The following is a 25,942-nucleotide window of genomic DNA, read 5'->3' as shown; positions in this document are numbered from 1 at the left end:
TCAATGGCTCCCTGTTAAATTCAGAATAGAATTTAAGATTCTTCTTCTCACATATAAAGCTCTTAATGACCGAGGTCAATCATATCTTAAAGATCTCCCTGTTAGATATTTTCCTAACAGAGCACTTTGCTCCCAAACTGCAGGTTTACTTGTTGTTCCCAGAGTTTCTAAAAGTAGAATGGGAGGCAGAGCCTTCAGTTATCAGGCCCCTCTCTTGTGGAACCAGCTGCCAGTATATGTATGGGAAGCAGACACCCTCTCTATCTTTAAGATTAGGCTTAAAACTTTCCTTTTTGACAAAGCTTATTGTTAGGAATGGCTCAGGTGAGGCTGAAACATCCCATAGTTATGCTGCTCCCATGATACAATCTGCTCTTATTTTTTTCACAATGAACATATAACATTATTATTATTCTCTTTCTCCCCTCTTTCCTGTCCTCTCAAACCGCAGCTGGTTGAGGTGGATGGCCACCCTTCCACATTCTGATGGAGGTTTCTTCCATTGAAAAGGGAGTTTTTTTCGTTCCACAGTCACCTCCTGCACCCTCAGGATGGGGGATTTGACTGAAGAGAATTTTCAGGGCAATCTGTTGGTTCCCTTAGCTAGGCTACTTTTTTAAAATGAGCTCTGTATGTATGAATCGGGACTGGCGACCTGTCCAGGGTGTACCCCGCCTCTCGCCCGATGACCGCTGGGATAGGCTCCAGCCCCAGAGCCACCCGACCGACGGATTAAGCGGGTATAGGAAATGGATGGATGGATGAATTGGACTAATTTGGACTTGAATGAATTGTATTTGATTGTATTACAATGAATCGGATTCTAATTGGCTTGAATTAGATTGTATCTTTGAAGTGCCTTGAGATGAGATTTGTTGAATTTAGATGGTAAATAAATAAAATTGAATTGATTTGAATTGAATTGAAAATTCACAAAGCACTTAATAATCTGATATTCTGTACACTTTTACAGGCTATGTAAAGCTTTTTGTCATCATACACAAACCAGTGTGGAAACATGTAACCTGGTCCATAAGTTTAAATATAGTTTCACTCTTCCTCAGGTTCTAACAGTCACATCTGGCTTTTCTTGAGTCATCCGTTATGTAACAGGATTTTTGCCTTGCCATGTTTTTGCTGCTTATGCTTTGTTTGTTATAAATGTATTATTTCATGTTTTATATACATTGTTTTGGCATTAACTCTCACTTTTTAACTGTATGATTTTAACAAAATCTTTTATACTAGTTTTTTTTGTTTGTACAATATCAATAAAACACTGGGAATGTTACTGCCTCCAGTGGCCCGACAGAAGTTTTTCCGTGTACTGGATTTGCTGCAAAAGAGAAGAGATGCAGCACGTCCCTTATTTGATGCCACACATTACTCGTTTGGACAAAACAATCACACCTATTACAATTCAGGAAATCTTTAAAGTATATTTAAAATTAATGATATTAATTTGAGTCTGTACTACAACGAAAATTTGGAATAAGTCTGGAGCAGAGTTTTTTATCTATAAACGGTGTCAATTTGCGAACCCGGTGACATGCACGTTGGCAATAGATAAATCGGCGGCGTGTGGTGTTTGCTTACAGTTTTGCTGTGAGGACGGAAGTGACAGGAGTACTTCCCGCTGACCAATAATTCTTTCTTGTTTGGAAACAGTTAAAGGAATACAACGTTGCCTGTTTAGACATGTCTACTGCGTACAGGAATAGGTGAGACATGTCGGAGTTTGTTTCTCCGTATATCATACAGAGCGCACAAACAGCCAAAAAGTGTTGGTAGCAGCTAGCATCAAAAACGCAAAACTAGCCTTGACTCGAGTGTTAAGCTAGCAGCAAAAACAGCTCAGCTAACCAATCACAAACTAAGATTAGGAGTTGAAAAATAGACGAATCACTAGTACTATATGGTTGAGCTCAGTTTAAGATGTCACATTTTATGTTCGAGATATCGGGCCTCTAGGTGTCTTTTCAGGCTAATGAAGTAAGTGGGTTTTATTTAAGTAGCCACACTAGCTCCTTGTTAGCACATCAGGTGACACATTCTCCAGCACCAACTGGACAATTAGCTGGAATCCAGCTGGGCATTTGTGCTTACAACATGTTCATATCCGAGCAAAAGTAAAAAAACAAACAATCAAATCGGAATTATTTCCAGTTTAACCTTTGGGACTTAATTACAATCTATTAGCAAATGTTAAATTGGCCAAACCATGGGGACCACCGTTTTGCTAAAATTGTCCATGTAATTATTTTGAATCCACTTAAATTAGTCACCTAAAAATGTGGCGGAAATCTCTCGAGAACAAATGTCATTTATAGTTTTTGTTTTTTTAAATTACTATTGATTTTATTATACATCTCCACCGTCACACAAACATTATATACTGTACTGGTTTAAGATTATTTATTTTCAATTTTAAGATGAACAGATATTGATTCTCCTCCAAGACGCTACAGATACTTTTGTTTTGTTTGCTTGTTTTATGAATTGAAATATAAACGTACACGTTTTCCAGTTGTATTACCAGCTGATGCAGAGTGCAAATTTCAAGGTCTAAAAATATTATTGATTTGGCTTGTCTGTATTAAAGCAGGGGGTATGTAGACAATGTATCCAAAAACTCAAGAGATAAATTTTTTTAAAAACTCTTAAAATATACGCTCAATCCCAGTTCCCACCACTTCAGTGGGTCTACATGATGAGATTAACTCTACTATAGCTATAGTTGGGTTCTGCTCCTTATCAGAGGGTAATTATCCTTGGATATATGGCGGTGAATGAATTGAATCACTGGCACAAAGCATGTCATACCCCGGTACCATAGGTGGCGCTGTCCCCATTTTAACTATCGATAATAGAGCCACTTTCGGTGGCAACAAACTCAGGTATTCGAGAAAGCTGGCAAACGAAGAGCAAGATGAAGCTGCGTCCCTCTACATCGGTGATGAGCTGGTTAAGGTACAAACGCGATGCACAACGGCGCATTCTCCATCGCGTTGTTTCTTTCTTTCTGACGGCGGCGACAACAACAGTAATATCGACTTCGACTTCCGGGTGATGATCCAGGGAAAAAATCTCGAGCATGAGCAGAACACTCAATCCAATCCACCACGTGCTTCTGCCGTCTACATGCATGTCTGGTGTACGTTTGGATCGAGTTATCTCGGGGTCTTAATCCGATCGCGAGTGATCCGATTAGTTTTTGTCAGATTAAGGTGTTTACATGAACTGAATAACTCTTATTGTAATTTAGCCATTAATCCGATCCGATGGCACTCATGTAACCCTACTGCTTGTCTGTACATCTCCATTTTGTGGAGGAAAGGTATTCCTTTCCTTTTGTGGTTCAAAGAGTAGTGTTCATGAAATCAAATACATTGGTGAATCCTTTAAGATGCAGTTTTTGTGCTTTAGAGGTGCATTATTATTTATCTGGATTCACTTTGAAGGCTTTACTTGTGATGTGGAGAATTGCGTTGTACACTTATTTTGCACATTTCTAAGCACGTGATGGTCCCACTATCTGTGTGCTGTAGAAATAATTTGCTCTATAGTTGTCTTTATTTGCAGTTACATTTTAAAGTAGTAGTTTATCTTGCACAATCCAGTATGTTAGGCTACTTCTTGTTCACTCGGGAGACCTGAGTCTGCGATTCTTGATTGTGGCTTGTAACTAAATTTGGAATTTGGGTGACATGAAAACACATTCTATTTTATTCAAATTTAGGGAAGTATACCCTATAAGATTCTCTGTTAATCACATGAAACAGTTTGCAGTTTAGGGACAACTCCATTTGTTTGGTGTTTTTCTGCAAATTGAGTATACAATGTTTTATCTATGTATTTCTGTCATTATTAGTGCACAGACACAAGAGTATCTATTCTAATTCTTGGCAATAAATCGGGATGGTAATCGAGGCTCCCAGTAGTTCGATTCTGTGGAGTCGTTAATCTGCCTGCCTTACTGGGCGCTCGCATCAAAAGCGACTTGAGCGGCAGCCAGCTGTCATTCATTTTCAATGTACGCTGGTGATGATGAGCGACTTGAGCGACACGTCATGAGCGTTGAGAGAGGCTCAACTTTATGCAAATGAGCAGCGGCGCAACAGCCAGTTGTGGGCCGATCTGGATTCCAAAGGCAGAAAGGGAGGAAAACAATGGAGGAGAAATGAATCATTGCAGTCTCTGGTTTCTCAGAGCTGTATGATACAAGCCTGTTTGAGACAATAAAAAAATGAATTATGCTTGATAGCACCGATAGCGCTGGAATTAGGACTGGGACGATAACAAATTTTGCTGTACGATATATTATTTCCGATAAATTATATTATTGTCAACATGCTAATATATCAGAATAATGTACACACTTTCAATTACAAGAAACTTTTATTTCTGTGTTTTATACTATTGTGATTTCAAGAACGTTTAAATATCCTAAATAAATAAATAAAACAAACAAAAAATAAAATGGACTCTAAGTCTCTGTGAGCAAAAATTGCACTTGAGTAAAAATTCTGTGAGCGCACATCATTTTGCGCTGTTCCGTTTATATTCACTTTGTGGACCAAACGCCTCAGTGAGTGTTGACTGTCGGCATCTCCAGGTGCAGTTTTTTTCCCCAGCTGGGAAAACTGGGTTGGGTGGTTATGCTTTAGGTGGGCATGCGAGTTTGCTGTGTTGCCACCACTTTGGAACAAATTCGTCAGACTGGCTCGTCTGTGTTGATGGGCTCATCTTGCTCGTTAGGTTTGAAGCCGAAATATTCTGCATCTCTGTGGCATTTGGCTTTGCAATCATCTTTTTCCCTCGCGTTGCTCCGCATGACGCTTTTAGCAGATGAAGAGGCATTTTGTTACTAAGCATTGGTTGTTGCCTCCACCTTCTCATTTCAGAATACAAGAGTTCAAAGTATCCTTGAGTGAGGAAAACATAAACTTAAAGACACTGAGGGAACTGTGCTTCAATGGTAATTTCCATCTCTTTTTATTTTTTATGCTGGTAATGTTTGAGTATTTTGATTTGTTTAAATTTATTTAATAGTGCTCTGTTCAACACAGGAATCCCATTTGAAGGAGGCATACGAGCACTTTGCTGGAAAGTAAGTTTCCCTCCATCTGTGTTGCTTTCATACACACCTGTGGATCAACTATCAGGCCTAGATGCTAAACCTCCTTAAGTTTACTTATGTGTTCCAAGTTGCATTCATATAAGCCTGTATTGCACAAACACATTGTAAACTGCATGCTTCTACTTGATAAATGGTACCTGTTGATGAAGAGATGTGCTCAAATTTTATTTTGCACTAATTAAATCTAGTTTAAACTTTTACATCAAGGAAAATCCCCTCAATATGGAAGATTACTCCTGTGCTTTCATTGCTTAGAGTTTATATGGTTACACATGTGAAATTGAATCTAAAATGTACTGTCTGTCCATAACAATTAGTTAACTCATACATTTATAGCAGCAGAGATATAAAACTGTGTTTCACCTACAGCTTTTTTCAAACTGCTTTGAGATCAGGAACTTGGTGTTGTGGGTTGTCGGTGCTAAACTAGTTTAGGAAGAAAAAAGTCTGCCGCTTCACCACTCAACCTGTTTTTGGTTTTTTTGCAGATCAATCCCAGAACATATTGTTGAATAAACTTCTTTCTATGAGGTTTTTAGGTTCTGGCTTCTGTATTATAATTGTTAGATAAGTTCTTAATATCAGATATAGAATGAAACAATCTAATCTCTTAAATAATTGTGATTCTTAGACAAAAACCACCCCCTTGTGGAAAGTTGAGCTAAGTGACCTGACCAACAGCGCTGGAGGGTTTATAAAATTATTTTGCACATAAGAGGAAAAAAATGTTGAATGTGATAATGCTTTGGGATTGAATGTGTTTTAATATATTCATTTTTCTGAAATAACATCTAATGAGATGAATTGTGGAACATCTCAAAATAGTATTTTGAATTTTTTTTTAAATGTTCTTTAATTTTAAAAAGTACTGTTTTCCTGACACTTTCAGATCCTTCTTAATTTTCTACCTCTTGATCAGAAATTATGGGAGTCTTTTCTCAAAAAGCAAAGGTAAGTGGATTACACTGAATTTTTATGAAACAACTTGTAGGTTTAATGTTGCACACGGCTTTACAATTATTTAAGAAGTCCTACCTTAGCATCACTAGGCAACAATTAAAGCAGGTGCTATCAGTCAGCATAGCAGATGACATTGGACATTATTGTTAGCTTATGATGACGCTAGTGGGCATGGTGAAGCTAGCTGTGGGGGCAAAACAGAAGCACATCTGTTACTGTTTTCTCTAATGAATGCCATTGATGGATATGTTTTGGTTTCAAATCAGTCCTGTATCAAGTGGTGAAAAATACCCGTTTTAGCTTCCAGAAGGCTCTGTATTTTTCAACCATTATGTCAAACCAGATAGACACAAACATCTTCTGTCTAAAAAAAGGTTAAATGTGAAAATCTTTGATATTTTTCTAATAAGATTAGATTTATTGTCATGCATATTACAGGGAACATACCCATCCAGGTTGTTGAACACACAGGCACAGGGTCACACACTCACAGAGACAGATGCCATACACTTGAGCAGTGAACAGCCAATCACAGCACCTGGGAGCATGGGGGTATGGTGCCTTGCTCAAGGACACCTCGGTTGTGGCAAGGAGGTGGACTGACACCCCTCCAGCTGTCAGTTTCACCAGTCTTTGAGTGGCGAGAGTGGGAATTGAACCGCCAACCTTCCGGTTATTGGACCCGCTCTAACCACTGAACCACGGCTGCGTGCAGAATTTCTGTAATGCAATATATTAGTCATCAATTTATTATTATTTTTTAAAGTATTGTTTTTACCAAACTATTATTATTTCTCTCTTGATAGGGAGGTGTACTCCCAGTTCCTGAAAGAAATGATCATTCAGCCTGGCATTGCCAAAGCCAACATGGGCCTTTCCAGAGAAGATGTAACGATGGAGGACCATGTAAGTCAAGTCTCTGCTGTGCTTCTGATGAACTGAGACTTAATTCAGTTAAGCTACATACAATAAGAAGCGCCTCTGTACTCCCAGAGGCATTCATTTCCTAGTCAAGTGCCATTACAGAGCTGCAGACAAAAACAACAAGATAGTTTACCTAAAATCATGCCTGTCAAATCTAAAAAAAAGTCTTATCCGTAAAAGACATAGATAGAAGCACAGATGATAATCCTCTGGCTGCTTTCACGTTTAGAACAACCTTAAGGAGGTGACACTATACAGTGGATTTTTCTCAAGAACTAAAAAATTTGACTTAAGCGCTAGCCTTTTTCACACAGAGACTGTAGTAGGAATGTCACAAAGAAGAGTCCCTTAAGGCCAGAACATGCCGGGATCAAATGTGCTCCTATTTTTTTTTATTCAGAACTCCTCGCAGTGCCTTGTCGTGCAGTGCTGCCCTACAACAAACATGGCAATTCTTCATACTGTCCTATTTCCCTGAACTAAATAAAACATTTGTCATTCCTACCTGCTCTATGCAACAATATCCTTGCTCCTTTAGTACTCTCCCTTTGTGGTGCTTTAGCAGTTCTTCCCTGCTTTTAACAGTATTGTCTTATTTCAAACATATTTGCAAAATGGGTATGTAGGGCTTAATAGAAACATAGACTGGCTATACTTTACTGTTCAGTTAGAAGTTTAAGAATATTTGGTATACAACCATTTTTAACATTTTATTGTGTAATATAATTTGTTTTTGTATTGTAAAAGTAAGTTGAAATTCATGTTAAATCCCACCATATGATGCAACTGTGCCACCTGCTGACAAACCTGGTACCTGCACTGTGCCTGTAAGCTATACAATTTGTGCTATTTTAGTAAGTTTAGGATCTATGTAGTCAGAAATCAGCTAGTAGATGGTAGCCTAGCAACTATGTCGGTTGCTCTGCTTCTTTCAACATTGAATAACAGAAAACTGATGAAAACATTCCTTTTTAAGTGTTCCTTAGTTAAAAATAAACATCTACAATAGAAAATTTATAATTAAAGTCTCAACTGCTTCGTGTGAACAACTGTGTGCTGCCGCATAACACTTCCTGTTGGTGTCAGTGGCGCCAGTTGATGCATGTCCTATTACACAGTGCAACTCTGCAGCACATTGCTCTATTTTTGTTCATTCCCATAGACCAAACGGAGGTGGCGTAGTGCCACATCAGTCGATGCTTTAAGAGGTCTGTTGTGGGGTCTATTGTGTATTCCACTTGTGAAGTCAAAATCTGTTTGATTAATATGGAGCAGTGTAAAAGGGTAGTGATTCACACAACAGGACAAGTAGATTATAAGTTCAAACATAGACTTTTATGACTAATTGTGCTTTACATTGGTGAATTTTTAACTAAAAAAATCTTGCACTTAGGATAATCATTGCAGTGGTTTATAAAATGCAACCCAACCTTCATCAGTTTCTTTTACAAGAAGTTATAAACTCTCGATTCAAATCAATGTGTGTTTAACCATGTGAACTTCGTATTCAGACTAACAGGCTAGTATCAACTGAATTGTCTGTTTCCACTCTCAGAGCTTTTTAACCAACAGAGAACCTGCTTTCTTCTTATTAGCGCAACAGTTATGTTTGGAAACCACAGGATCATTCATCCAGTAGCACTAGTGGCACACTCAAGTCAGGTTAATATTCCCATCATTAAAAGATATCCAGTTTTGATCCATGTACCATGCTTTCTGCTTGGATTTGACTTCATCACTGTTGAAACCATTATTTTAGCTTCCAGATCAATTTATTTTAGGTCTAAATGTTTAGAATTTGTTTTAAACTAGAACCAAATTTTGTTTGAATTGGTCAAAAATGTACTGGCTGATTTCCACTTAAGTGCCTCGTAACGGCTGCGCTATGGTTTTGCTCTGTCCTCTGCCCCCAGTCAATTCCCACCGGGTGCGTAATGGCAGCGAAGTGCTGGCTTGTGAGCCAACCATATTCATGCGAGAGTGTGAGTTCCCGCGATAAACTGTGTGTATAAAGGAAACGACAACAACAAACGGCTTATTTTGCTTCTTCGACGTGAAAGAACCTGTTGATCTGACCATCTATCCTCTACTTTTCTGCTTCTATCATAAGTGTGCTAGTCCGTTTCTATATTTCTCTAACTATAGTTTTATTTTGAAAGGAGGCGGAAGTTTATTTTGTTGATTCTGTGTCGGATATCCTCTGCTGGTGCAATCTGCTCTGTTGAGCTGCTGAGACGCTGTTGGGACCCTGCTGAGATGGTTGGTGCACTCTCATTGGCTCGGGCGCAGCCGCTACGTCCCCAGTGGAAATTGGACTTTATGTGTCCATATTGTAACAGGTCACTTATGAGATGAACTGCACATAATGTTTTTGTTTTTTTTAGCCTCTAAATCCTAACCCAGACAGCAGATGGAATACTTACTTCAAAGATAATGAAATTCTACTTCAGATTGACAAAGATGTGAGGTAGGACTTTCATAAAACTATTCTGAATCTTTTAGATTGTTCTCTAGAGTATGGAAATAGATCCATAGCCTGTCAGTTTGTATTTGATAGAAAATGAAAATCATAAAGGAATGATTATTTTGAAATATTATGAAAATAGCTCATAAAATGAATATGTAATATGTTACCTTGCATCAAGCAGCTGATGGATCAGGTGAATGTGACAGAATGTAAATGTGAGTTTGTTTACACATTTGCAGGCGGCTGTACCCAGACATGGCTTTCTTCCAGCGTCCTACAGAATATCCTTGCCAGCTTATCCTGGACCCTCAGAATGATTATGAGACATTGCGTCGAAGAGTGGAACAAACTACCTTGAAAGCACAAACTGTAAACCGAAACCGCAGCGGAGTCACAAATGTGAGTGACACGTAATATGTGTGTATGTATATGTCTGTACGGTTATGGTGGGATAGATGCTAAGGTCTAAAGGCTCGATTGCACAGAAAGCACACAACATGGGTTGTTCCCTGTGATTATTGCAGTTCCAACAGATCTGCATCTACAGTTAGAGGTGTGTATATATGCTCAAGTTTGATCAATGGGCCACACTCAGTGAGGCTACATGATGAAATGAATTTGATTATAGCTATAGCTGGGTTATGCTCCAAGGGTAATTATCCAAATATACATGGCGGTGAATAAAAGGAATCACTGGCACAAAGCATGTCATACCCTGGTACGATAGGTGGCGCTGTCCCCTTTTCAACCATCGCTAATAGAGCCACCTCTGGTTGATGTCTTCACCACCAACAACTAACTCAGGCATTCGAAAAAGAGCAAGATGAAGCTACGTCCCTCTACATTTCGTTTATGATGAATATGGTTATGGCACAAACGTGACGCACAACGGCACATTCTCCATTGCGTTGTTTGTTTGTTTCTGACGACGACGACGACAACAGTAATATCATACAAACACGTTTAGTGTGACTATCAACTGAGTTATCCCGGGGTCAGAATCCGACTGCGAGTAACCCAATCCGGTCAAACTTTTAGTCAAACTAAGGTGTGTTCATGAACTTAATAACTCAGTCTTATTGTAATTTAGACATTAATCCAACTCCACTGAGTTATGTAGCACATTTTAACCTTATCTAAGTTCTGAAAATTGCTTTACAACACTTGTACGGTGTATTTTATTATTTTTAAAAATTTTGTTAGTGCCCAATATGCTGCAATTTTGTGTTTACAGTCACACAGCCATGAGTATATTTTGACAAACAAGGTTATTAATTTATTACTCAAGGACACGTTGAGTTATGGAATGGCTGAGTATCAGATCTATCGCATGGGCTGGCTCACTTTGCCTTAAATGAATTGCCTCACGCACGTTCTCTGACATTTACAGATCTGCCAGCCTATAAGCATTTTGGGTAAAAGGCATGCATTTTTTATTTTTTTTTTAAATGTAAAAATGTGCCAGTATGATAAGTCACACCAAACAGCTGCTGACACCTAGTGAGTTTGAGTGAATGTACTGTGCTGCAGTCTGGCTGAAAAATATAAAGAAGGAGAGAGAAACAGAAAAAGAACTGCACCAATGATGGTGCTGAATTCTTCCTGGCTTTTATCCACTAATCAAACATGTGGGATCTGCTAATAAAGATCTCCTCACCTTCCTGTTTGCCTTGTTCCTCTTCTTTTCCTTCCAGCTGGCTTGTTTTTGAGGAATCTTTATTATCTTTGTTCAAGCATAAATGGAGAAAAAAACGGAAATGAATTATGATGGCGTTAGGTCGCTTGCTCTTTTTTTTTTTTTTGCTGACAAAGTTTTGAAAAAGAAAAAAGTATTTAAGATGACTCTTGGTCCCGTAAAACAGTGGTAATGAGACAAGCTGGTGATGGTATGCCAGCGGCTCCCTCCCCCAAAAAAAGAAAAAAAAAGTGAGTGCGTGCACTTCAGAGATTCTTTGAGAAATACGAGGACAGGCAGCCATCCATAAGCTTCCTTGGACCGTCTCAACTTGCTTTTTGCATTGTCTGCAACACTGATATTGATATTTGTATAAAATTGTAGAATATTCATTTGTGAAAATGAGAAACACAGTCAGGTGCTTTGTATAACCTGGATAAATTGAAAAAGTAATATAATCATGGACCTTTTACCTTTTATTTACCTTTGTAGGACTGTATCACTCAACTGCTTTTTGGGACTAATGACTAATGCTTTTTTATTTTATTTTATTTATAAAAAAATAAATAAAAATAATATGTCTAGATGTATATGAAGTGATGTCAACCAACTGGTCTGTTATTTGGTCAGTTGGCTGTCTTTGGTCTGGACTGAAATGTCTCAGCAACTGTTGGAAAAGGAACGGTAGTTTAGTTGACATGTTGCTGTCGGTATGATTCTGAGTGAGTTTGGGCCTAATTGCTCATTCAGGTCAAAAATCATGTCATATACTTGGTTTTAGGATCACTTACTTATACCACTTATATGGTGCTCAGTTATACTTTGTGCTCTGCCCTAATACGGAAATAAAGTATTCAAAGGCAGTACAGAAAGATAGTTAAGATGCTTAACACTATGCCTGTTAAACATCAACCCAGGCTTAGCTGGATTATTGCTTTAGAAAAAAAACATTTTGAAGGAATCAAAGTACTTTGAACTCTTGCACAAGGGCAGTGTTATTTTCTTTTTACTGACATTCTCGTTTTTGCGATTGTGCCTAAATATCTTTGTAAGTTTAAAAGGAAAAGCTGCATGCACTACTAATTAGCATCATAGTATACAGTTTTTGTTTTTTTTCACTTGTTCTCCCAGGTAAGCTCACCTGGAAAGGCTTTGAACCTGTATCCATCTAATGAGTATGAGGTGCTACCCAGTGGCAGTGAAGCACACTGGGAGGTAGTGGAGCGGATTCTCTTCATCTATGCCAAACTCAACCCTGGGATTGCTTACGTGCAGGGCATGAATGAGATTGTTGGGCCAATTTACTACACATTTGCCACAGATCCCAACAGCCAGTGGAAAGGTCTGTAATATTTGAAATAAGAACATACACATTCACACACGCTACACTTTATTTGGAATACCTGCTAAATAACGCAATCAAAAGCTCTTCCATAAATAACTTTTCCTTGAAGCTTAGTTAAGTTTCTGTTGACATTTTCAAAAAGGTAATTATGTTTTTTATGGTTGAAGTCACATTGAGTGGAGTTGGTGACAGTGTGGCACTGAAAGAGCTCACAATTTATTAAATTGTCTGACATTATGACTGCTTTGTTATACAGAGCATGCTGAAGCAGATACCTTCTTCTGTTTCACAAACCTGATGTCGGAGAACAGAGACAACTTCATCAAGAGCCTGGATGACTCTCAGTGTGGCATCACTTACAAGATGGAGAGTGTGTACTCCATGCTCAAAGACAAAGACCTGGAGCTCTATCTCAAGCTGGTAAGACCAACATTCTCTGAACTTTTTGTGCTTATTCACTGCTTCTTCTTTGGAAGAAGTTGGGATGTTTTAAATTGCAGTACTTGATTACAAATGAAAGCATACATGCTCCAATATAAATGCTGTTTGAAAGTAGCACATCATCTGCTGACAGAACAGTGTTGTGTCTAAAATTCTGCTGGTTTACACATAAATGGGTGAACTTGGGATGCTCTCTAAAGTGTTCAGCAAGGCTTGATAAGTGCTCTATATATGCAACCCATTTATTCTCTGTACACTATCTCGGCCATAAGTTTTTCTTTTTTTAAATGTGTCGCTTTATTAATATTTCAGATGTGACTGAATTTCGAATTTCTCTTTTTTAGAGCTAGTAACAAATATTGTGTTGATTGAATGATTGATTCAGTTTCTGTCCTGTCCATATAGGGTGAACAGAACATCAAACCGCAGTATTTCACATTCCGCTGGCTGACCCTTTTGTTATCACAAGAATTCCTCCTGCCAGATGTCATCCGCATCTGGGACACCCTATTTTCTGACCAGGACCGATTCCATTTCCTTATCCTGGTCTGCTGTGCCATGCTCATGTGAGGCTTGTAGATTGTGCCTCCAGTACACCCATAGTATACAGTAGAGTACTGATACTCTATGAATCATTTATTTATTTATTTTTCTTCTTCTCTTCATAGACTCATCCGGGATGACTTACTGGCAGGAGACTTCACTGTGAATATGAGATTACTGCAGGTACATCTTTTAGAATGCACAGTAGGACACAAAAACCTTAAAGCTTCATATTTAACCATGCAGCTGATCTTGGATGTCTTTACTTTCGTATTTTCTTTTATTTTTTTACCTAATTTTTCTTTTAGGATTACCCCATCTCAGATGTCCACACCATTCTGACCAAAGCCAAAGAGCTGCAGGATAACTCCTAACCTGATCCCTCTTATCCTCCAGCCTTCTCTGCTTCTCTGTGTGGTAGGTCGGAGTCAGAAGGTTAAAAACATATTGTGGACGCTTTTTAACTCTGTCTGGTGTTTGGCCATTAGGGACTGCCTTTAAAACCTGGGGGACAGGCTGAAACATTTGCTCCCTCACAGTTGGGGAGTGAGGGAATACTTACTTCCACATGCATTATGGGAAAGGCTCCCTTGGTATGTCTTCCTCCTCCTCCTCTCACAGCCATTTCTCCCATGGAGACATGTGCTTGGAAATGATGTTTGCAGTGATCATCTGAGGGAGAAGGAGCCACAACAATTTTACACTACCAATCTTAGTTTGCTGTGAAGTCATGCCAGAAATGTTCAATAATGGAGCCAAGATTATAACAAAAATCTCACTGCAATCTCGTATCTATCTGAGAAAATACTTAAATGTGTTTAGCAACAGTGCATGTCTTTTCTTTAAAGGTTTTTACATTTTTAAATGTTGAAAAATATTTATGTAAGAAACATGTATGCCTTATGTGTTTGTTTAATATTGTGAAACGAGACGGTTCCTGGGTTTTCAATGAGATCAAATAAATATGAAGTCATGAACCTGGCATATTAAGTGCTGCATTAGTAACATCTTTAGAAATGACTATAAATCACATTATTGTCCCTGTGGTAGTAGACCATATAGAGCTTGGCAACATGACATCACAGTTCATCTGCCATAGTGGGTTCTATTTTGGTTAATTCAACATTGTTATTGACAGTTCACCAACTGAGTTATCTTTTGTTTGTTTGTTTGTCTTCCAATTTACCTCTAAAGTATGTCTCCCAAGGAAAGCCTTGCTGTATCATTATTTGTAACTACTATCAGGGTTTTAAAAAAGGAAGAAGAAAAAACTATCTTTCCCACCATCTGACAAGGTGGCAAAGATAATGCTGTGCTTGGCTTGGTTTGTTTGCAGGATTACTCAAAACGTTATGGCTGTTTAACATTTCTAGAAGGGGCCTAGTTCTGTAGGGTTTTAATTTAGATTTTGATCCAGATCAGTTGTTGGATGTCAAAATGATTTTGTTCAGCCTTAATGTAGGTATACATTCTTGGGGCCGTTACCATTTCATAGTTTCTCTGAATTAAGTGTATGTCTGGCGTAATGAGGACAAGACAATAGATTAGATTTAGGATAAGACATCTTAAATGTCTTACACTGGTTAATGTTTAATGCACATTTCAAACACACTTTTAAGCACATGTAAACTCAATATGCTTAACATGGAAAGAGGAAACATGAAACAAGTAATGCATTATACATTCTCACATAATTTAATAAAATTCCATTCAGTTTTTATATATATATATACCACCAAATCACAACAAATTTCATCTCAGGGCACTTCAAACATACAATCCAAGTCAAGCCCATTAGAGTTCAATTAATTTTAACACAATCGTAATCCGATCAAATCCAATTCATACAGAGACGATTCAAAGAAAGTAGCCTAGCTAAAGAAACCAACAGATTGCACCGAAACTTCCCTTCAAACGAATTTCTCATCCTGATTTTGCATAAGGAGACTGTGGAAAGGAACGACTCCTTAACAGGAAGAAACCTCTGGCAGAACCAGACTCAGGAAGGGTGGCCATCCGCCTCGACCAGCTGGGGTTTGAGAAGACAGAAAGAGGGAAAAGAGGGGGGAAAAACACCATAACACCATTCAAAGGATACCTGTTGGAACAGGGAAACACAAGTTAATAACCACAATAATGTCACATGTACATAAAATCAATTGTGAAATTAAACAGGGGGAAAAAGAGAGCAAAGTGAGGAAAGGTGTGACAGATGAGGTCCCCCAGCAGTCTAAGCCTATAGCAGCTTAACTATGGGATGTTTCAGGATTACCTGAGCCATCCCTAACTATAAGCTTTATCAGAAAGGAAAGTTTTAAGCCTAATCTTAAAAGTGGAAAGGGTGTCTGCTTCCCGGACATTTACTGGCAGCTTATTCCACAAGAGAGGGGCCTGATAACTGAAGGCTCTGCCTCCCATTCTACTTTTAGAAACTCTGGGAACAACAAGTAAACCTGCAGTTTGGGAGCGAAGTGCTCTGTTAGGAAAATATCTTACAATGAGATCTTTAAGATATGATGGAGCTCAGTCATTAAGAACTTTATATGTGAGAAGAAGAATCTTAAATTCTATTCTGAATTTAACAGGGAGCCAATGGTGAGAAGCTAATATAGAATTGAAGTTGACGTGTTGGCTGTCATTTTCAAAATCTACATGAATAATAAGTTACCCACTACAATGACTTTATCCATACTCGGCACTAATTGAGATAAAAACATCTTCAGACAGAATTCAGACAGGAATTCAGAATAAAGGAAAGAAGTATAATATAAATACATAAGCATAGACAAACGCCTAGTTACATACATGTACACACATATTTACAGACCACACAAACCTAATGTTAGTAGTAATGGTGAATTACAGTAAATCAAGTGTATAATCCCTTCTTTTTAAAACTTAGTTCGACCATTTTTAAGTCATTGTCAGCACTGTAAACATGCACATTTTAAAAGTATTAGGTTCATTTTTGTTCTTGTCTCCTCTAAAAAAAAAAAATAAAAAAAACTACTCTGTGATGTTGGTTGCCAAGCTCTATTGGAGCTCATAATAGAAAGTATTCACAGTGACTAATTTACTGTATGGCCAGATGATTTTCAGATATTGCATTTCATTTGAATACTTGGCATTTCGACTTGACACCAAAGGATCAATCTTTATGGCATCCCTAATTGCTACAAACAGTTATTTAGCATCAAGCCAGCTACAAACCTTTGTTGGTTTAGCATTGAAACCGGTATTTTGGATTTTAATTTTGAAAAAGAAGGCAGATGAAAATGATGCTTCCCTATCTTTAGCTGATATAGTAACTGTGGGAGTTTTGCAAGGTTGAAGACCACAGTAACAGTTGATATTTAATTCCAGATATAGTTTTCTAATCCAAGCTGAAAGACTAACGTAGCTTAGGGTTAGTAGTGCTTTGATTGAGACTGATGATGTTCAGTGAAAAGCATGGCCACCTTCTTATTGATTAATTTTTCTGTGAGCACAGATGGATACCATCTCCAGGCCAAGTCAAGTATTTCTGTATTTAAAAAAAATAAATAAATCTTTACTCTTGGATAAGACATTAAAAATTCTTTACTTTTCCTGACAACACAAAATCTAATTTTACTGGATTGTCTATTAAAGTGGAGTCTTTAAATATTGTATTCATGGGTGAATGCTGAAATTCTGTTTACATATGGTATGTAAAAATGCTTTTTAGAATGGTCTTTTTTTTTTTTTCTCCAAATGAAAAATGGTCGTCTCACTATTGTAATCGCTTATCAAATCTGAAAACAAAAACTTGGAACAATTCTTTCTTGCCAGATGAGCTATCAGTCATTCTGGTTACATGTAAAGCTTAGTTGAGCTACAGTTGGGGCTTGACGTTGGCCAATTAACACAACAATTAACCACTCTCCATGTCCTCGTATACATGCAAAAGTGTAAACTAAGTGTGTCTAGTGAGAAAAGGTTCAAGACATTCTGTCGCTTAGAACTTTCTCTGTGGGAGATCTTCATATATGCAAGTATGGTTGAACTGCAGAGACATAGTCTTTAAGTTACTTGAGTGGTAATTTTGCTAGATGACTTTGTATAAATTCAGGATGTTCATAGAGCAGAACATTATGGAAAGGCTTTAAGCGACCAGAAGTTGACACGTTGACTGCTTTTCAGTCACAATTTCTGACATTTTTGGCCATCAGACAAAATAGACAGAAAAATATGTGAATGAAAGTGGCTTCATTGGGAATTTGGCTGTATTGATATAAACCTGTGCTTTGTTTTTTTTTTTTCAAAAACATTCCACTTTGGAGCATATATATATATAAGATATTTATTTTAGTTTAAAAAAAAAAATCTGGAATAGACAAACAAATAACTGGCTTTTGATCAGGCATTTTTTATTTTTTGCAGCCACCATATGTTTGCCTAAAGTATTTCTATACTGTCAGTGGGGTGAGGGGAGGTGAAAAGCTCCTGCTGTTCCGGAAAAGAAAAGTTTGTGGAATGTGGAAGCATTATATGTTGACAGCTGTGGCAGACCATGGAAAGACCAAAACCATTTTGCAGTTCTGTTCAGCTGTTGTTACTGCCTGCTGATTGCTGAACTTTGGTTATGCTTCAGAATGGGCATGCCTTTACAAATGAAGAATAATAACTTATATGTGTAGGGCTACATTTGCACTGTAGAAAACATGATGGTAAGCTCCTGATAGCAGTTATTTTATTTAGTTGTGCAAATAACCAAACATCAAATGAAAAGATGCCAGTGTGCAGCTTCTTATCTAGACTAAGGCCCAGGATTTCCACATCCTTGCACATACACAGTGACATAGATAAGGTATGTGGAAAGAGTGTCAAGACTACTCTCAGTACAGTCGTAAATTATGGACTATGGGAGCCTTGCAGACATGGACAAATGAAATATACCTCACACTTACCTTTGCTGATGTGGAAACCTTGAAGTTGCATTTGGTCATTTGGTTATCTTAAGGCATCAAAATACCCATGATCAACTGCAAGCCCTAGGTTACCACAAACCCCCCCCAAAAACACTACATATCTGTATTTGTTAATGATAAATATTTGCATATGTACATGGAAGAAACCAGATAGAAAAACTGTATGCTACATATATAAGGAGATAAGGACCTTAAGCTGTTTTTGTTCCCTGGGAGATATCGCACATTTTAGAACAACATAAACTTTTGGACTTTGGTTTGTGCTGTGCTACAACCTGTGGGTGCAGTGAAAGACCGCGTCACAGTGTTTTCTTACTTGACATGGCTTAAAAAGAAATAGTTGATATTTTGAAATGTGTCTTAGCTTTATCAAACCACTTACAAATGTTGAGAATGTTCTGTTTCATAGACAAAAACAGACACTTGAAGGTCTTTTTTTATGTACAAAAGGGTGTTTTTAATTTTTCTTTTGAGGGACTGTTACCAATTACATCTTCATGGTCCTCTTTTTACTGTGTATTTATTTCTGTCCTGATGGCTTTTGTGTGAGTGGTTGGTGGGGGCAGTGATGTTCAATATTCTGTCCTATGTCAGCTATATTTGCATGAATTAAATTTTGTAAGTACACTTTTTGTAATGGTCTCCAGTGTTGAAACTTGTATAAATGTTTTTACATGTTTTCAGATGTGCATTTGATTGGTAAATAATGTCAACACACAGTGGCCATGAAAGAAATCCCACCTGCTAGAGGAATAAGGAAGAGCGTGAAATAAAAAATTGTGTTTCTGCAGTAGGCTTTAATTATTATTGAGGAGATTTGAGTCTTACCAGTCACAACAGTATGGCTGCCCTGTTTTCATCTTTGTGTTTCTGTGTCTCTAATCACACCAAAATGTGTCCTTGGTGAGAAAAAGTGTGGCTGAAAAAAATAGAATAATGTGTTACATTTGGAGCATAAGAACAGAGTTTTGCAGTAACAGAATTAAATTTATCAATGAGGCGTTTCATGCGTCAGCACTACTTCAGCATATCGAGTAGAAACGCAGGCTTCAGCTAATCAAATCCCCTTACTGATCGCATGCTGGATCTCATGATGGAATGACCATGCAGCCATTCACCATCAAACTTCAGAGCACTGCGTTCGAAACGAGACCATAGACTCCTCAAACAAGTATGTGAGAACGGTCACCTATATAAGCTCAGTCTAACTATCGACAATTAGTCATAAGCCCAGTCCTATCCCTTACAAACACATTTCCTTATCCAATAGGAAATTATTTCTATGTACACCCTCCCTGCAACCCATTAGACTATTGCTACAGCCAACTGCTGTAACAATCACTGATGAAAGGGGCAGAATCATTTCTTTTTCTTTTTTTTTTTACCCTTGTTCTGTATCATGGCAAGCAGTAGTGATCTAAATACCATGTTGAGCCAAACACATTTGCTTTGCCAAGGGAGGGTTGATGAATATAAAGACCCTCTTCATACCCAAGTATTACTTATTTATTTTTGTTAATCTACTTTATACATATTAATGCAAAACCTGACGGGACAAGGGAAGAGGGAGATCAAAGAAACTGAAAGGGAAACAAGACAGATGCAAAGAAATTATATGAGAAAACGATGAAAAAATAAGACAAACCGGACAAGTAGCTGCTACAGCTGTAGGACTAAACGGAAAACATTCTATGGCCTCTGTGGGAAAATCAGGCTGAGAATCATCAGGAGCCCTAATCCTAACTCCCAAAATAACAACAACACCAGCAGCAAATATATTGCACATAACTGTGGATACTCATGGTTTGAAACCACAGGATGACACAGCAGCTGTATGATACTGTAAGCATGTGGCTGAGTGAATGTGTGTGTAAATATGGTCCAGGTCTGGAAGTGTGCTCAATAATGGGTGCAGAAGGCCACCAACAAGTCAGGACTGAGGAGGCAGAGACAGTAGGTTCAATGAGAAAATAAGTTGATTGGAATACTACAAGTGACAAATGAGGGATGAGAACTGCTGGGAAAGAAGAAAATGCAGACAAAGTATAAGAAAGATAATTTTATTCACATAAATGAGCTAAAATGACCAACTACAACACAAAATCTTAACTAGAAAGAGCTGTTCCTGCGAATCAGCAGTGAGAATCCTGAAGAGCTGAATGGGGATAGCTGACCAAGCTAAAAAAGCTGAAAATAGTGAAAATTTAGCAAAAGGTTATTAGCTGAAGCTTCAAAATGCCTGAAAGGTATTTTGTAAAGGAACTAGGAGCTGGATGAAGGCAGGAAAGTACAGAAAAAATAAGAAAAATGCAAAAAGGATTGGCAGTTGGAAGGTACTGTTGTGAAAGGTATTTTTTAAAGGAGCTGGAACTGGATGAAGGCAGAAAACTGGAGAAAAGAGACAATGGGCTGAAATGAAATAGGTTGAAGTAATGAAGACACCTGAAGATGCCAAAGTAGGTAAGAATTGGTTAAAGGTTTGAAAAAATGCAGAAGTCTAAGCAGTAAAAGGTGAAGGGTTAAAAACAAGAGAAGAAGAAGAAAAAGAAGGAAAATGCCAAACCAACAGTGAAAATTTAGCAGAAAGAAGAGAAACAATGCAGAAATATGTGAAAATGTTGCAGTTGAATTTTACTACAAAAGCATTTGCTGGATTCTTAATTAGCACAATATTCTATAAAGGTGAAATGTCAAGTGAGTAATAGTTCAAATGGCTGCAGTGTAATATGTTGCAGAGTGGGAGAGTGATGTCATCACAGTGATAGGAATGTGTGTAAGCAGCTGCAGCTTAACGAGCTCTCTCCCGGTGGAACCTGCAGAAATGGCTTTTTTGGATAATATGACCTGAGAGAAAACTGTAAGAGCGAGGAAAATAATTTGAAAAGAACGGAAGAACCAGAAGGGTTAGAGGAACGCGGTAATGTTGTTTTTATTTCAATGGAGTGAATGAATTTTAAAACAGCGAGTTGAACACAGCTGAACCTGTCTCTGGTGTCCAAACTTTCCATTGGAGTTAATGAGATCATTTGAAAGGTTTCTCTCGCTTCAAGGCTCATAGCTGAAATTCTGTAAATGTGAGCTCTTTAGTAGAGCAATAAGGTAGAGGAATTTAGTAGAGGGATTTGTTTGAATATCAGTAAAAGTTGAAAATGATCAGTGTGTCACTCTGCTAGCTGCTCATTCATGAAAATCAAGAAGGAGCAAAAATGTTCATGTTTTTGAAACTGTCATATTTCAAAGTTGGCTTCATATTTGAAAAAGCTGAACCATTTGGTAATAGCTGAATGTCTTGTGACCCGTTTAAAATTTGAAAGATTTCTCTAGCTGAAAGTATGTAGAAGTAGTTGAAAAGAGGAGAAAGAGTTGAAATTCGAAATTTGCCTAAAATTTGTGTAAAATGTTAAATATTTTAAAAAAGGTTAAGTTAGAAACACCAAAAGTGAAAGCCAAAATCTTTTTTTTTTTAAACTCATATTTCAAAATTGGCTTAATATTTGAAAAAGCTGCACCATTTCGTAATAGCGAAATGTCTTGTGACCCCTTTTAAAGTTTAAATGGTGTCTGAAAGTATGCAGAAGTAGTTAGGTTGGAAAGAGGAAGAAGTTTTTGAACAGCATTCTCACAATAAATATAACAGAAGACTAAAATCAGTGGACTGGAGCCTCAGTGGGAGGTAGACTACTGGGAAAGTGCCCCTTCTCACTAACCTGGGTGCAACATTACAAAGCAAACACACAACATGCAATAGAAAGTGCCCCAGTGCCTACTTGCATGCAGATGTGTGGTCCTCACCACGGTGCCTAGCCTCCCACCTGAAGACACCCAATCCACGCTGAAACTAAAGAAACTTCCTAAAACACAACAGAATAAGGATTGAACAAAATCCAACAGAACAAACAAAACCAACTACCCAATTGATAGACAAACAATATCTCAAAACCTACAAACAAATAAACACGATGGGAAAAGCTGGCCAAGGTAAAACAAAAGTACTCAAAAGATCAAAAAGGTGCAAATAAGGTCAAAACAAAATAAAACCAAACTCAACAAACAACAGGCCAGCCACCCTCAGGGACCAGCAAGAGAGAGCTCCAGAAACTGAAGCCAGGTGAGACCTTAGATGCTGCACCTAGGCAGGGGGAGGAGCCTAACCGAGCTTCCAAGGTGTTCACAACAGCTCACTACACAAGTATAGAGGAAACATGGAAAACATGCAGGGCAGTATGCCTTGAGGACCAGGATTAGGAAACACTGGTATAGAGCTACATAGAAATCTTAAATTTAATTTATTTTACTTTAGGTGTATACGTATATCCATATAATGGAGTTAATCGGGCAGGGACAATGCAGCCTCTAAATAAGGCATTATCTGTCTTTATTTCAGCAATACTTTAAGAAGAATGAATGAACGAATGTGTAATGTTGCTCTGTTAGCACATAGCTGCTGTTATGTGGCTACTTGCAGCTATAGGAGAGCTAACAGAGGGATTTCTACACACACCTCTACTGGGACCACTTCATCCACACGCATGGCTGCAACACAGCTCATTCACTCCGGTAAGAACATCCATCTTACTCAAAGTCATCGTTCACATTGTCAAAATCTGATAAATATCCTGCCATGTTGCACAAAACTAGCAGTAGCAAACTCTGTGTGAAGTTTGCCGACTGTCACAGAGCACGGAGTAAATAAACTGTGCTCCAGGGGGGCGTGTGGATGAAGTGGTCCCAGTAGAGTGCCTGTGTAGAAATCCCTCCGTTATCTCTCCTATAGCCGCAAGTAGCCACATAACAGCAGCTATGAGCTAACAGAGCTATAGCACACGTTCATTCATTCATTCTTCTTAAAGTACTGGTGACATAAAGACAGATAATGCCTTATTTAGAGGCTGGATCGTCCCTGCCCCATTAAATCCGTTTTATGGATATACGACGATCGCGAGTTTTCGAAATAGCTTTTGAAGGACGCCGACTTTCGTCAAACTGTTCTCGGTGAGTAGATAAACGTATTTCATGTCAGAAATAATGTCTAGGTTTAAAAAAACTGGAGTTCTTTAAATCTAACAAAATAGTATAGTATAATCAGTATAATTCCAAAGCATACATTTACTCTTTAATGGTGATAGAAGGCGTATTGAGGTGAGGTTACGGCTCACTTAAATTCAATTACATTTTTTATATGCAAAATTGCATCTATTTATGATATAGAAAGGTTCCTGTGGAAAAAAATAGTGTTTTGTCATGGTTTTATGTAACAAGATCTTTGCATGAGTAAATACCTAAATTACTCTGTGGGTCTACATAATGAGATTAATTCAATTATAGCTATACTTGGGTTATGCTCCTTATCTGAGCAAGGGCAATTATCCTTGGATATATGGCGGTGAATTAATCAAATATGGCGGTAAATGAATCAAATCACTGGCACAAAGCATGCCATACCACAGAACCTGTACCCATTTCAAGTATCGCTAATAGAGCCACTTCCGGTTGACGTCTTCACCACCAACAAAACTAAGGTATTCAAGAAAGATGGTGAACCAAGAGCAAGATGAATCTACGTCCCTCTACATTGGTGATGAGTTGGTTATGGCACAAACGCTATGCACAACGGCGCATTCTCCATCGCTTTATTTATTTCTTTCCGGCGACAACAACAGTAATATCGTCTCCTTCGACTTCCGGATGACGATCGTGGGAAAAAACCTTGAGCGTGCGCAGAACGCTCAATTCGATCCACTGTCGTCTACGTGCACGTTCAGTGGGCATTTGGATCGAGTTCTCAGGGTCTTAATTTGATCGCAAGTAACCCGATCCGATTCGATTTCTTGTCAGATTAAGGTGTCTACATGAACTGAATAACTTAATCTTATTGTAATTTAGCCATTAATCCGATCTGATGGCACGCATGTAATCGCACTGACTGTGTTAAACTGACTTTTAGTGCATTTCATGAATTTTGTGATTTAATTTACCAATAAAATCGTTGTTCCAGTATGTTTAGAAAATGACCAAAATAGTCTAATAAAACTGACCAGTTATCCTGTCTTTGTAAAAAATAAAGATTTGTCTTTTATCAGAATATATTTGTTGTTCTTGATTGGTACAGTGTGGGGTTAAAATGTATGCATAAAATGTACTTTCAGAGAATTTAGTGATAGAAATTTGATGATTTGTCTTGTAGTTTGAAAATATTTGAATCACACCTTGACATAAAATCTATAGGACCGAAATTTACAACTGTCTAGTAAGAGATGTAGCTAAACTAATATTTGTCAATAAAGTTTCTAAAATTAATGCACATGCGCAATGTAAAAGATAAAATATTGAACTTCCGCTTTATAGGTGACGTCAGTTTCCGTGTAAACTGTGCACCAGTGCATAGTTGCGAAGTCCGCTCATTATAAGCGACTTTGGGCTTGTTTTTCTGTAAAGTTGCTGGTAAATTGTGGGAAAGTAGGGCCTTGACACTGCTCGGACAACATATTGTGTGCTGACAATACTCGAACCAGATGTTGTTTAAGGTCAGAATGAACCTTGTCTTAATAATGACGAAAATGTAGTAACATCCTCAGACAGCAGGCGCCGAATAGAGATTGGGTTTGGGCACATGCACACTGAATGATATAGAAAGGTATAAGAGGATGTCATAAACTGAGGTCATCGGGAATTTCCGTGCATGCTGAAATGTCTCTGTGACGGTCTGTTCAATAAATTCCCCTTAAGAGGACGAGTCTGACTACTCATTTATCCACAACAAAATCTCGTCAGTTGCGGGTTTTTGGGCTTGTTTTGTGTGTCGCTTATTTGGGATTGCTTTTCTGCCTCTCCCAGTTCTCGAGTCTCCACAACAACGAGACAGACGAACGCAACAACGTGATAGTTTGTCCTTTTCCTTTTTTTCTTCCCCTTGTCCTGTTCAGCATTATGGCAGCAGAATTGTGGTCTGAATACCTTTGATGCCAAACAGATTTGCTTTGCCAAGGGAAGTTTTATAAATGTAAAGCTCCCCTTGATGCCCATTTATTTATTTCTGTTGACAATATATGACATGTAATAGAACTGAACCGGACTGGGGGACAAGGAAAGAAGAAGAGGAAACAGAACAAAAATAGAAACAAAAACCAGACAACCAGCTGCTACACCTGTAAAAAAAACATAACAGACAACAATCCATGGCCTCTGAGGGGAATCCAGCCTTAGCGCCACCAGGAGCACCTGAAAGCAGACAAGCAGAGAAAAAACAAACACACAAACAAACAAAAACAAGCACAAGAAGCGGCAATCGCATACAACACAGCTGTGAATATAGATGACCTGAGACGACATGATAATACATCAACTGCTTAGCGACCATGCTACTGGACTAATAAGTGTGTGTGTGTGTGTGTGTGTGTGTGTGTGTGTGTGTGTGTGTGTGTGTGTGTGTGTGTGTGTGTGTGTGTGTGTGTGTGTGTGTGTGTGTGCGCGTGAACATGCAACACCCATGGCACAGGAC

General features: G+C 38.2%; 1 protein-coding gene and 1 long non-coding RNA gene across 2 annotated transcripts; one reads left to right on the top strand and one right to left on the bottom strand.

Moving 5' to 3' along the window:
* The first annotated feature begins 1,580 nt into the window (after positions 1-1,580).
* On the top strand, positions 1,581-18,522 carry tbc1d13 (TBC1 domain family, member 13). Its single transcript, XM_072371674.1, has 12 exons — positions 1,581-1,721; positions 4,905-4,978; positions 5,070-5,110; positions 6,030-6,091; positions 6,907-7,006; positions 9,409-9,491; positions 9,731-9,890; positions 12,298-12,508; positions 12,768-12,931; positions 13,358-13,518; positions 13,621-13,678; positions 13,804-18,522. The coding sequence occupies exons 1-12, from the start codon at positions 1,699-1,701 to the stop codon at positions 13,867-13,869; spliced, it is 1,203 nt and encodes a 400-aa protein (XP_072227775.1). The 5' UTR covers positions 1,581-1,698; the 3' UTR covers positions 13,870-18,522.
* Positions 18,523-18,893: 371 nt separating this feature from the next.
* LOC140276843 (uncharacterized) lies at positions 18,894-22,543 on the bottom strand. The gene is made up of 2 exons (XR_011909056.1): positions 22,212-22,543; positions 18,894-19,363 (listed from the first exon to the last, which is right to left on the bottom strand). It is a non-coding gene; the product is annotated as an uncharacterized lncRNA (long non-coding RNA).
* Between the last annotated feature and the right edge of the window lie 3,399 nt (positions 22,544-25,942).

This window comes from Leuresthes tenuis, unplaced genomic scaffold (genome assembly GCF_036924035.1).
Source record: "Leuresthes tenuis unplaced genomic scaffold, fLeuTen1.0.hap1 SCAF_19, whole genome shotgun sequence".
Lineage (NCBI taxonomy): Eukaryota > Metazoa > Chordata > Actinopteri > Atheriniformes > Atherinopsidae > Leuresthes > Leuresthes tenuis.
The sequence above is the reverse complement of the archived record's forward strand: the minus strand, read 5'-3'. Positions and strand labels throughout refer to the sequence as shown.

Bases quoted from the DNA above. Each gene is read 5' to 3' on its own strand.
- tbc1d13 (XM_072371674.1), top strand. From the start codon at position 1,699: ATGTCTACTGCGTACAGGAATAG. The intron at 13,519-13,620 runs GTGAGGCTTGTA...TTCTCTTCATAG, and splicing joins GTCTGCTGTGCCATGCTCAT to ACTCATCCGGGATGACTTAC. The intron at 13,679-13,803 runs GTACATCTTTTA...TTTTTCTTTTAG, and splicing joins TGAATATGAGATTACTGCAG to GATTACCCCATCTCAGATGT.